The sequence below is a fragment of the Trachemys scripta genome, chromosome 2, assembly GCF_013100865.1.
Source record: "Trachemys scripta elegans isolate TJP31775 chromosome 2, CAS_Tse_1.0, whole genome shotgun sequence".
Taxonomy (NCBI): Eukaryota; Metazoa; Chordata; order Testudines; family Emydidae; genus Trachemys; species Trachemys scripta.
This window is the reverse complement of record NC_048299.1, coordinates 2116697-2130759: the sequence shown is the minus strand read 5'-3', so window position 1 is coordinate 2130759 and position 14063 is coordinate 2116697. Positions and strand designations below refer to the sequence as shown.

General features: G+C 40.3%; 1 protein-coding gene across 2 annotated transcripts in view; it reads right to left on the bottom strand.

Annotated features, from left to right (window-relative positions):
• SMARCC1 (SWI/SNF related, matrix associated, actin dependent regulator of chromatin subfamily c member 1) overlaps nt 1–14063 on the bottom strand; it is a 157394-nt gene that overhangs the window by 59553 nt on the left and 83778 nt on the right. For both annotated transcript variants that reach the window (XM_034759721.1, XM_034759722.1), the window contains 2 exons: nt 9325–9583; nt 8264–8425 (listed from right to left, as the gene is read on the bottom strand). In XM_034759721.1, the coding sequence (XP_034615612.1) occupies nt 8264–8425; nt 9325–9583 (421 nt within the window). The remainder of the gene's footprint in view (nt 1–8263; nt 8426–9324; nt 9584–14063) is intronic.

The following is a 14063-nucleotide window of genomic DNA, read 5'->3' as shown; positions in this document are numbered from 1 at the left end:
ATATACAAAACTGACAATTTAGATGGGAATTAGCCCTCTGGATCATGGGTGTCCCCAACACAAACTGATAATGATAACCTTCCTTCCCTTCTACAGGGAGTGCTCAGTAGTCCCTCTTACAGGGCCTCAAGGGTTTCTATTGCCACAATCCTCTTCAGCAGGTCCTGCATCACAGCAATCATCTTTCGTGTGGAGAAAAACTATATGGCTCTCCCTTCAGAATCAGCAAATTATGGTTCCTAAGCAGCAAGAGGTAGATGGCTACCAAGCAATGCAAGGCATCATACCAAGGAGGAGCACAGCACCTCCAGCCCAAGATCATACCTCACCCCCACCCCAGGAATCACATTCCTAGTCTTAATAGTAAAACACAACCCTCAAGAACAGGGAGCTCTGCCTAGTTAGGTAGCAACACCTATTGATTAGTGATGAGGAACCTATGACTGGCTTCTAAGGAAGCCCCATTTAACCCTACAACTGGAGAAGGGAAACAGACTTCAAGTCAACAGGGAAATTACAAAGTGTCTGAACTTGGTTTAATTTCTCTAATCAGATAGCCTTGCCAGATAAACTCCACACTCTTCTCAGTAGAACAATAAAGCAGAATGCACCAATGCAAAGTTATCTTTAAAATGTGTTTAAACTTAGTAATTCACAGGTGCCCTGAGACCAGGTTGGCCCCATTTGTTTTCACTGATAGGACCCATTTACACAGTTCATTATAACACACTCTAATATGAACAAATACTAAATTGATTCTGGATAATCAATGTATTAGCAATGAAAAGGCCGACGTGGTCGGATTGATTAGCAGGCTCAAATGTATGGCAATCTTGCTAGTAACTAGCACCATTTTTTCCTCCATGCTCAGTGAAAGGTAGGAATGCACAACAGTTAGTGCTTCCCATACTTGTACTCTGTGACACTTCTACATGTTCAGCATGACAAACCTGCACACTTTCCTCAGAGGAGAGTAGGTAATTCACTGAAAGCTTGTGAAGCAGTTGTGAACACTGCATGAGTCTGTTTTAAGAAAGGATGGATAGTTATCACTAAGGCTGCGAGTGTCATGGAGGTCACGGATTCTGTGACTTTCCGTGACCCCCGCAATGGCTGGTGCTGTCCAGCAGCAGTAGTTTGGGTGTGTGGGAGGGAGCTAAGGGCTAGGGGACAGGGGTTTGGAGGGTGCAGGGAGCACGCTTACCTGGGGTGGGGGGGCCTCCCTGAAGCTCTTAGGCGGGGTGTGTGTGTGTGTGTGTGTGTGTGTGTGTGTATGTGTGTCTCCATACCGCATGCTGCCCACATCTGCAGCTCCCATTGGCTGCGGTTCCTGGCCAATGGGAGCTGTGGCAGCCGGAGCTTGTGGCTGGAGCAGCGGAGGAGTCCCTGCCTCCACCGCCTAGGAGCTGTAGGGACATGGAGCAGGGTAGGAAGCCCCTGCCAGCCCAGCCAACTTTCCCTCCCCCAGCACCAGCGGGGGTCCTGGGTCACCTCCCCCAGCACCTGCGGCGGTTGCCACCCCTGCCCAAGTTTTAGTCCCAGCGGGTATTTTTAGTAAAAGTCATGGACAGGTCGCGGGCCCGTGAATTTTTGTTTACAGCTCGTGACCTGTCCATGACTAACTAAAAATACACATGACTAAAACGTAGCCTTAGTTATCACAAGTCCTCAAAAGGCACTCTACTAGCTGAGAGAGGTCTTGGCAAGGACACGAATAAGTAAAATATTCCAAGACTGTTTCTTTTTAGCAATGTTTGCATTCAGTCAAATCACACATGGAGATGAAAGGGAAATCATTGCCTGCCAAAAATACAGGAGGTAAAATGACCACCCTTATCTGTGTTTATTCTGCCTGTGAAACTTTCAAGTGCACAGACACAATAGGAACTGGGGCAAAATCATTCATAAAAATAAGGGTGGTGAAGTTTATCACACCTTCTCTCTCTTATGCCTCTCTACTCCAAATATTCACCAGTGGCTTCCATCTTCTTTCAGTTCTGTTTCTATTGTGCATTTCCTTGGTCTACCTTGTTGCCTCTTGACTTGGGGGTTCCAGTCCAATGCCTGTCTTATGTTATTTGGGTCTTTCCTCCATGTATGTCCTAGCCATCTCTATTTTTGTTCTGTAATTTGTCATTTTTTTTCCTGGTCATCTGATATTAAGAATTGTCTAAAAACTATTTATGAAAGCCTGGAGTTTAGGTAGTAAGATCTTAATAAGAGAGGGTTACTCACCTTGTGCAGTAGCTGAGGTTCTTCAACATGTGTCCCCCCATGGGTGCTCCACAGTAGTTCCTTCTCTGTCACATCTACAGTGGAGCATCCGTGGAAGAAGAGAGGGTTACTCACCTTGGGTGGTAAGTGAGGTTTTTTGAGATGTGTCCCCCCATGGGACTCCACTGTAGGTGCAGCAGAGAAGGAACTACAGTGGAGCACCCATGGGGACATCACTCAAAGAAGTCGTCTCCAAGTTTCAGTGCCACGGAATAAGATTGACGTTACAATGGTGTTGAATACTCTAAGTTTAGTTTGGAGGACAAGATTTCTGTTTCTTCAGCTTTAGAGTTACAAAAGGCATGGCAGGCTCTCTCTGTTCTGGCTTTAATGTTTTCATTGGTTCCATCTGTGGTACTTACAGTGTTGCCAAGACATGTAGAAGAGGTCTGATGTTTCACATCAGTCCGATGGACTGTGCCTTGACGTGGCTGAAAGGCTTGAGTTCCCCCATGATCCCGAGAGCTATGCTGATGGGAGCATAACTCTTGATAGGGCCACTCATGCCAGACAGGTCGATGGATAGGACCAGGCTAAAGGCCTCTGCTCTGTTATACATACCTTTGTCACCTCCCTGTCTGGACAGCAGCTATGCAATATACTTGGGCAACAAACCATCAGTTCTTAGTTAACTCCAACTAGTACAAAATGCTGAAGTGCATCTCCTCTGCAACACAGGCTAACATGAGCACATCAGACCTGTCCTCTGCTCTCTAAATTGATTTCCCTTAGAATATCATATCAAGTTCAGAGACTTGGTCATTATCCTCAAGGCACTCAATGGCCTGGGCATAGTATAAAGATCACTCAACCCTCTGGGATGAGGACAAGATAGATAATTCCACTCCTCAGGCACAATGGAACTTTTTACAACACGGGCAAAGATTGTGCAGAAGACAGAGCTTTCCCACGGCTCGTCTGAAACCGCAGAACAAGGTCCAACAGGAACAAAGGGCCATCACAAATCTCACCACCTACCATTCCAAGTGCAAGGCGAACTTCTTCGACCTGCCTTCTCTAGCACACACAGCACTAAAAACACACACAAAACTCCACCACAACAATACCAAAACAACACACTGTACTGCACACAATTTTCCTGTGTGAAGTGGAAAAGTGAAAGAATAAACCATTGCTGTAAGGGACTTAGAGAGAACAGTAATGAGGGCAGGATAAGAATCTGTATAAAACAGAACAAAACAGAACGGAGGTTTGCTTCATGTTTGGTGTAGTGCTTTGAGATCCTTGAATGGAAGCCATTACAGAAGGACAAAGTACTATAACTCTTCCCAGGAAACTCAACGTTCACCATCATCATCCAAACTGAAATCTCCAATTAAAGTTACAGTGCACTTTATTAATGAAAACATTTGTGAAGTTTAATATAAATGGACAAGGGCTGTACCTGGCTGCAAAGTGTGTAAACATCCCTGTGGAGTAATATACAGGGCACTGTGCACAGTCCACTGGTTAGCGATCAAATCTAGTAGTTCTTTACCTTCTTGGGTTCATGACCTCAACTCTCCTGAATTCCACCAAAAAAAGTCTTTATGAAAAGAATCTTTTGCAGTCAAAATTTGATTGTGGGGTTTGGGTCATCTGAAGATACAGTGGGAAGTTTTGGTGGCTAGATGAGATGCTCTCCACTAGAAGTGGGGCAGGTGTTGAGCTGGAGAGCTTGACACAAGAATGCTGGAGGTTGCTGGTGCTGGGTGGTGCTCTTTTCTCCCTCCTCCCCACACTCACCTAACACTCAGATCTGAGGCCTCACTGCTCCAAAAACCGACACTCAGAGGTTTGTAGGCAAGGACTAACAGGGAGGAGAAAGTGTAGGGCTGTTACTAGATTTGGGGACAGGAATGTTTGGAGCAGAGCAAGAGAGGCTATGAAGAATGTATGCGGAAGTTAATTTTTGTATTGCTTACAAGATAGCACAAATATATGAGTGTTGATTTGGGAAACTGCTTTTGTCTGGACATCTTGCATCTGTCCAGAGTGGAGCTGGCTGTACTTTAAGATTCTAGCATTCAAGTGGCTCTTTGTACAAGCAATTAGAACTTAATCCTGCCCACAGTCCATCTGGGCAAACATCAATGTGCATCTTGCAAAGTATGTGTGCAAACAAAACTGGTTTAAAACATGGTTTAAAAACCATGAAATACAGGAAGACAAGGCTGATTATTAAGGGCTTGATCCTGCCCTTAAAGGTAACAGTGAACAAAAATCCCTAAGATGAGGGCTCCCAGTGTATTCAGAAGAGGAATTCTGGATGTCCTTGATTCACAGCATCTATCATGTTAACGATTTAATCTGATCCACTATAGACTCTATAATTGTCTACAATGGCTCTACATATTGATGTGAAGGACCCTGGTTGTCAGCTTTGAATACAGCAAACCACAAAGGTTATTACAGGTCAGAATTCTAGACTAACAGCGGCTCCCACAGTCTATAACAATCACATTTCCCACTTGACTCTGAAATATATCAATACAAAAAACACAATTTTCAAAAGACTAGTGGAGCTATAATTTTATTTCTAGACTACATCAATGAACCTTAATTACAGTGTATTCCTAAATAGATAATTTAGTTTTCAAGGGTGACATATTTAAGTGTAATACTTCAGTTCTAGTGATGCAAGCACAGCTAGCTTTTTCAGTAGGCGTATGCCATGCAGATGTACTTTAGCTTATTAAAAACACCACTGCAAGTGCAACCTTGGTAGATTCTTCCTCTGTGCCCTCCATTGCAAAGCTGTTTTGAGGTGAAAGGCCATGCAGATTGTCGAGTGACCCAGTTAACTCTTGTTGTGAAGCTCCCCCAGGGAGAACCGTCTGCTGTTGTCCTAATTTATTCCATTAATCACAGCCCAATACAAATCGCATTAACTATAACAGGCCAGTATTAGAGAGAGAACCAGTCCACAAGAATTATGTTATGGTTGTCTGCTTTTCACATCCCCTTATTAAACAGCAAAGGCTACAAAATCTATATTTGCAACTAGTGGGCATCCTTTTGGAGAAAAGGGCAACTGACACACCACTGTCCAATACTAATGATGTACAACTAAGGAATTTCATGGCTCAGGCCCCAGAAAAGTCCACTCCTGTTGTCTCAAATCCTGCTGGGAAAGACTTACTAGCAAATTGTAACACTCCAGCTAAAACAGGCTTAAGTCCATTGATTATGTTAATATAACCGCTAATTTAACCTCGATCCAAGCTGGAAAATACTTAGATTTGTTTTACATGAGACTCTCAGATAAGAAAAATAAAACTATTCCCCCTTTAAAGGATTTAGAGGGCTAACACTCCTCTTGTCAATTCCACATGACAAAACAATGTGACACAGATATGGAGAAGGAGATATTCCAGATGCCATGATGTTTATTTTTCAGCATGTATTTGTCACGTCATTTCAGAGTTCTATGCTCCTCCAAGTCAGCTCTGCCCTGCTCCACCATGTGGAACTGACAAGAGGCAACAGAGCACTATGGAATAGCTTGCTAATTTCAGTTTTCTTTATAAAAAAAAAAAAAAAAAAAAAGGTCTGACAAATCTAATGTGAAATTCAGGGGGTATTCTCCTGTGGTTTTAGTTTAAATTAAACACTGTCCAACTTAAATCTACGTACTTTTTAAAAATAAGAATCATACATGGTACACATATACCTACTTCAGCTACGGAATGAGACTTGGAGAAGTAGGTGTTAAGTGTACTATTGTGCTCCTAGTTCCTATGAACCCACCTCAAAAAGCCACCACACAATTTTGTACTCTCTGCTCATGTCTGGAGTAACGGGGGATACCGTAGGTAAGGCCTGAGGTGTTCTGGCAGAGCTTGAGGCAAAGCTTGCACACTGTCCAGATTACACTATGCTCAGCTTTATCTGGTACGAGACATGCTTCACTGGCACAAACCCTAAATTCACTCACGAATTATTTGTGGTAGGATGAACAAGACACCAGCCAACCAATGCTGAACAGAGATTTTGAGATATTAAAAATTTACTGACAAACATCAACAGTGCTGCCCAATCTTTACTGAATGTTTAAAGATTAAAATCTTTTTGCATTTTAGTGGGTATATAGCAGAGTCCCTGCAGGCACTCTGCAGTAAACCAAATGGAAGAAATAAGAGCAGCTATGCTGCAGGGTCTAAGGAACTAAATAGAAAACTAAGTTATACAACTTACATTCTCTATTTAAGAATGGGATTTAAAGAGAAGTTAGTTTTTAGTGGAAAGGGGATTCAAACAGGGATTTTCCATGTATTCTAGGAGGTTGAAACAGCCGCACAGCTTCTACACATTTGTGCTATAGAGGGCAATTTTTGTAGCATGAATAATCATAGCCTAAAATATTAGCCTTGTATGTCAGAGTATCTACTAAAGTAACTCAATAAGCAAATGCGTCCGCACATTAGAAATTCAGCTTAATTGTGACCGTTACAACTACATTAGAGTTTTTAAAAATCTAAGAATGGCCCAAACTATGCCGCACAAAAGCACCACTAGCCAATATGCATTGTCCATGTGCAGTTCAAGTCTAATGACACAATGTTTTTCATCATTACTGTTGTCTAACTCTGTACCCAGAACACAATCAGGCAGGAAGTCATGAAAACAGAGTGGAAATGAAGAAAAAACATTATGTAATGATTCCCCCCAGCAAGGTTGTTCTGTACTTACATTTTGACAAAGTCATACAATCCAGTTGGTTTTATCATAACTTCCAAAGAGATGGAAGGCATTATGTCTCATCTGGTCTGAACCAACCTTACTACCAGTGGGATCAATGCAGAATTGTTCCCTCTGGAATATTTAATTGTTTTGCTTAGTCTGCTTTTGTATCTCCCAAGAGATGGGGTTTTCATTTTGAGTCTTGTAAATAGGAACATATGAAGTGACATTCTGGATCTGAACCAAAGTCCATCTTGTCCAGTATCGAAGGCTTCAGAGGTAGATGTGAGAACTCTGCAGTAGGCAGATGTGGGATAATCTACCCCCTAGACTAGGTTTCATTCCAACTGCTGATAGACATTGGCTTAAACCCTGAAACATTTAATATTCCTTCGTAAATGGTTAGAATTTATTATGACAATTCTGGATATTCTAATTACCTAGGTAAGTGCCCAATCCCTTCTGAATCTTGCTAAGTTCTTGGCCTCAACAACTTCCTGTGACAATGAGTTACAGTCTAACTACGTGTTGTGTGAAAAGGAATTTCTTTATCAGTTCTCAATTTCCTGACTTTTAATTTCACTCAGTGTCCTCTAGTTCTTGTTTTATGAGAATGGGAGAACAGAAGCTCCCAATCTATCTTTTGTAGACCATCCATTATGCTATATACTTTTATCCGGTCTCCTTTTATTTCTTACAATTGTGCACATCAGTTACTGTGTCAATAAAGTATTGTTTGGTCTAACACACATTTAACAACTACCAATGAGTCATGTCAGCTACCTGTTACTTATACTTTTATATAAATGTTTAAGATTTTTCCATCAGCAAAAACTGAAAACGTTCTATATTAAAATATTAGCAATAGAAATAAATGGGCGACATTTACAATGTAGTCCAAGTTCCCTGCAGAAAAGCTGTATATTATAAAAATGTTTATATTCAAAAGACTCTAAATGCTATTGAACACTAACTTCTAATTTTGCTAATGACAAATGTGTCCTACTACCTTTAGCTTCAACATTTCGGGAACTGTTAAAACAAAACTGATTTATGATAAGCCATATGCAAGACTTATTGCTGACAATTATTTGTTCTGTAATTGTCTAGGTCGCTTTCTGACCTAAAAGGACAGAAGAAGTGAGGGTGGGACCAAAGAAGAGAGAGAGGGTATACTAAAGACTAACAGATTCAGGTTTTTACTGTATTCTATATAGAAAATATATATGCTTGTTTCTCGCTGAAAAAAAGTACTAAAGATAAACCTGATCTGCAAAAATTTCTGCATTCAAAACGTATGACCTACCAAGCTTCTCTGGCTCATCTGGACCTGTTCCAGCAATGCAGCTGCTCTCTAGTCCATATGTTGGATCCACCTTCCCAGAGGTTCTTGCTGCCTCCTGCACTTTCTTGACATGGGCTTCAACTAGTTCCAATGGTACCTCCTCTCGGACCCGAGAAAATTCCTCTGTTAAAGAATTAAAGAGAAAATATTATGATGTCTGCACGTCACATGTCAAATATAATCAGTTTTCACAGACTCACATATAAATAAATACAATGACAAAGTGAATTTTCTATGTGTTCTGAAGTTCCTCCTCCCTTACAACATAGAATCATAGAATATCAGGTTTGGAAGGGACCTCAAGAGGTCATCTAGTCCAACCCCCTGCTCAAAGCAGGACCAATTCCCAACTAAATCATCCCAGCCAGGGCTTTGTCATAAGGAAGCTCATTTCCTCCCTTAAATGTGGTAGTTAGCATAGTTAGAGTTAACATCTCTTCCAAACTATACAAATGCAAACTAGCACATTTATTCTATCTACAGAAAATAAGATAACTGGTTACTGAGTATGCAAGAACTATTCTATCCAATCACAATTACGTAACATAACCAGGAAAGCAACAAGTTAAAATTAATAGAATCAAAATCGACAGCTAGGATCTTTGTTTATCTTTTTTGTACAAGATTCCAAATAAGTGATTTAACACTGTAGCAGTATTTCTTAATGTAATATACATTTAAACAAAATGATGATAAAAAGTAATCATGGGCACTTATGTAGTGCTTTACAAACCAATTAATAGTTCATACAATCATAGAAGTGTAGGACTGGAAGGGACCTCAGTACGTCATCTAGTCTAGCATTAGTAAAATGCAAAACAGACAATAACCATACTGGTAACTCCTCCCTGAGTAATTTTATAGATATTTGCTTCCGTTTTCAACTTATGTTAGCTGCGTTTTGAAGGAACACTAAAGATAGCAGCTGATCTTTCTAAAGCTCAGGGAAGCCAGCAACCAAGCACAAAGTCACACTATGTCAGACAAAATCGTACGGAAAGATAGCCATAGTGACCCCATACCTAAAGCAGCTTTAGCTGCAGCTGATGCCACCCGAGGATCTACCACAGATGCCAAAAAAGCAACAGTGCTCATCACCGGGTTTCCAGACTGGCTGAAAGGTACAGGCTGGTAAGCCAATGGGCCTAAGGATGCATCAGAGTTCTCCAGATAAGGGTCCTCTATGGGAAGTCTCAGAAAGTGGAGAATGCATTCATCCTGGGTGCGACTCCCAACGTGCTCAGAGACTTTATTCCAGTCATCTTTGTACATCTCCAGAGCCTGCAACAGAGGAAGAGGAAGGGTAAAAATTGTTTTGCAAATAATGCTGTGTATACACTAGTTTTTTTTGTTCTCACCACCATCCATTCTGGTGACAAACAGAACAGTGAATCAAAAAAGGGAAACTATGTGAAAGGGAGTATATAAACATTGATTTTTCATAAACACTTGTTTAGACAGTTGAGGGCCTCTCACTTAAACACCAAGTTGAATTTATGGGCTATGGGAACCGATAAACAGTATAATTCTGGTCTTTTATTCTGTGCTCAAACACACAAGTCTGATTCTCTGTTTGCTAATTACCATCTCAAAAATTTGAAAGACTTTAGAAAACAATTGTTTAATTTGTGAGTCAACACAACCTGTAATGAGATTATCTAAACACATCAACATTTGCAACAGACTACAGCAAAGGGGAGTGAAAGAAATGGAAGTTATTGTTAATATTTCTGAAGAAGAATTCTCTCTCATGTTAAAGGGACATCATGAACTTGAAACCTTGTTAATTAAAACAAAATTAAGTAGTTTCATGTACTCCTACCAATTTTTTGGTTTGACACATCTTATTTTCTTAACTTTAAAAGTGTTTCCCTTTCCTTGTTGCTGTGTGAAAGACTAACACAAACAGGGGAAACTGATCGACTATACAGGGGAATAGAGTGTTGCTTACACCAAACATATTAGTTTCATTGTTCCCTTTTCCCCTCCCAGACCTACACCCTCCATGATGTTTCTCCTCATGTTCTTTCTCATCATATGCTAAAATTATAAGCCGTTTGGGGTAGGGTCTGTCTTATTTTATGTGTGTACAGTGCTAGCACAATGGGGCCTGGCCCTGAACCTGATTGGTGCTACTACAATGTAAACAATTGACTGTACACAAAGTGCTCTCAGCTGCACAAAGCAAAACATGAAAACATGAGAAAATGATTCTTTTCCCCATAATCTTAGTTACAATCTACTAAAAAGGTAGGTAAAAGTTTTCAAACAGGAGTTTGATTTTTAAATTGATGGAGTCCTTGTAATTTTTCAGACTAACAAAACACTGTTAATGCAAATAATTTTGGCAGCATGGAGAAGGATACCAGTGATACAACCATGAAATGAGCTATAAAGATAAGTCTAATTTTTCTCAACAGCCTAGAAATAAGTCTACAGAACATTCTTGATCACTGGCAACTAGACAGAATCCATGAGTTGTAAGGTGAGGATCTTGGTGTATCAGAAGCAACAGATTGTCAATGTGGCTATATTTACAGAGCACCATCTATTACATTATAAATGGTAAGGAAAATCCTGCGTTCAGGATTGAAGTATTAGAATGTAGTGTAAAGAGATTATTAAATCCCTTAATCAATCTTTGGTAAGAGCAGAGGTATTTGAACCACATTAAATAAGTCTACTTTGTGGACAAGATCTCCTGCATCTGAAATAATTTATCAGAATCCCAAGTGATGGGGACTAGACACTGGACCACTGATATACCAACTTTCCCAGACCTTGGTCCAGTTATACAACAGCAAGTCCTTGAAGAAGTGGAGGAAATTCAAATGACATGCGATTTGGATTCCCGCCAGTTGTGGATAGCCAAAAAGGCAAAAAGTTCCTTGGGCAAAATGAAATTGCCTTCCTTTACAGAACAGTCAGCTATCTGCCTTAAAGCATTCTATGATCTGATCACTGCCTTAGATGTTGATCACTGTCACCAAATTTAGAGAAGCCGGGGAACAGCCATCTCCCAACTACACTGCCTCTGCCAATATCCAACACTCTTCCCAATTGGGTGTTTAACCCATAAGAACGGCCCTACTGGGTCAGACCAAAGGTCCAACCCTAGGATATGGTACAGAAGCTGCACTGACAGAAGATTTCCTCCTGGCCACCACATGCACAAAACCAAGATCCATACTAAGATTCCTTGGTCATCTCTCATCAGCTTTCAACACAGCTGATTATGAGATGCTGCTAGACCACCTTAACTTTGCAATGGTGAGCGCTAATGTTATGAGTTGATTCAGATCCTTCCTCTGAGTGATTTCACTGATTCCTCATTTTCACATCTAGAACCCTCAACTGTGGAGAACTACAAGACTCTGTCCTCTATTCCATCACACTGAATGCATATTTAAAACCACTAGGGAAGGCAATGAGAAAATACAGCCTCACTTATCAACAGCATACAGATGTCACCCAGTTCTACCTATTCTCCTCCCAGAATGTCCCAGTGCCTAAATGGTAGGTCAGCATCCGAATGAAAAGCACCAGGAGAAGATAAACCCAGACATGATGGAAACAATGCTAGTGGAAGATGGAAGTATTCTGAAGATCCAGTCAAATTTGTCACCAATCTGAAATGAGGGATCTGTCCTCCATTCATCAAAATAGTTTGCAGCCTATTGATCCTCCTAGTTCCTTCTTTCACTGCTACTGGATTCACAAATAGTGGTATCTACCAGACCATCTTCTTCCATCTTTAACAGGCCACGAGTCAACAACTTACCCAAATGGATATCAATTTAGGCACAGTATTCCAATCCTTTTGTAACCTGCACGATGGACTACTGAAATATACTGTACCTGGAAACTAGTGCCTTGAAAAAAAGCTTCAACTAGCCCTAAATGCAGTAACCTATCTTCCAAACAGATAGATGTGAGCCCTTCACCTGATCCTGTGGATATTACACTCCTCACAAACTTATCACAAGTTCTTATTTAAGGTTCTTGTTAGAGCACTCATAGACTGGGCTCAGACTACCTCAGCATTGACCACTCTCTCTACATCCATGACTTCCCATGACAGTTACATTACTCAAAAGACTCGATTACACCCATTACAAAGACGAAAGTCTAGAGCAGAGGTTCCCAAAGTGGGCGATACCGCCCCCTGGGGGGCGCTGGAACGATCCAGGGGGGCACTAGTAGCCTCGGGTGCAATTGGGGGGCGTTGAATAAAAATAAGGGGGCGGTGGAAGCATAAAGAAAGAAGAGAATATAAGAAAATTTTGAAAAACCGTTGTACATGTTTCATCTGTTGTGTAACATAGAGTTAAAGTTGTAGTGATTACTTTATTTTCCAAATAAATTCACAAATTATAACCGATCAGGTGTCAAGTCCGCCAACAGCTCTTAACAAGCAAGTGTTGGCAGGCGAGCGTGTCGCGCATTGTCGGGAAGTCCAGCATGCATCGGCAGGAATATGTGCGTGTAATGACTTGTTTACAATACGATACTATAAATAGGCGACATGTATGAAATCTAATTTAGATTGTTTCTGAATTGTGTAAAAAGCAGTTAACAATCGTGCAATAAGTATTTAAAAATTTTTATTCATATTCGATACCTTCGATCTTTACGGATTACGGATCACATACAAAGCAAATTGTATTATTGTTGTTTCAATAAAACAGCAATTTACACGTGAGTATTTTTATACATTTTCTTACATATCTACCGTATGTTTCTGTGTCTCTAGTGCTTACTAATAATAAAATCGTAGCAGGCTTGTGTCGGTACAGTACTATTTGAAGTGTACAGTCAATATATTTGTCATTTTTTATTACAATATTAACGAAAACGGGAATGAAATCGTAAAAAACTGTTAACTATTAACATTTATTTATATCTATCGAATCATCTGTGTTAATTGAGAAATAAGGCGTGTGTTAATAAGGAACAATTATTTAAATAAGGGCAAACTAAATTAAAACTATTAACTGATTTTTAATTGCATATTGATTATTTTTTAAATTAATTATTTCTTGATAAATTTAGTTTGATATTTGACAATTTAATATCAAATACATAAATCTAATGCTGAGCAAAGAACAAAACCCAGTTTATTAGATTCATTAGTATTTTAGTTTGGTTGTCTTTTGCCGTCTTACGCAAAAGCCACTGTATACCTGCTGTCGTGGGCAATAATCTAATAACACATCTTTCTTTACTATATTATAGGACGTAGGTAGAAATATAGATACATAAAAGAACGCAAATTTGTCCTTGCATCTTTCTGTTTGTTCGCTTAAAGAAGGTAGATTTCCAGGGGGGCGCTGAGTAATTTTTTTTTCTGAAAAGGGGGCGGTAGGCCAAATAAGTTTGGGAACCTCTGGTCTAGAGCAAGAGAAATCAGCAGCCCAGCGGCTTTTAAACTGCCTGCCACAAGACATTCAAACTACCAGAAATGTCTTCACCTTCAGGACAACATGCAAGATTTTCTGGTTTACATTCCTCCCTCCCCCATACAAGATTTATACAACCTTTCTGCACAAGCAGGGAAGAGGAGAGACCCAAAAGGTAGATCAGCTTTAAAATAGACTATTTGACTTACCGATTTCCACAAGGTACTTCGATAACATGGGGATGGGTGCATCAAATGTTTAGATAGAATATTCTCTTGTGAGAGCTCCAAGACACACAAGTGCAAAAAGTAAAAAGATATTGGAAGTTTTAACAGAGGTGTCAAGGACTAAATGGACCAGAG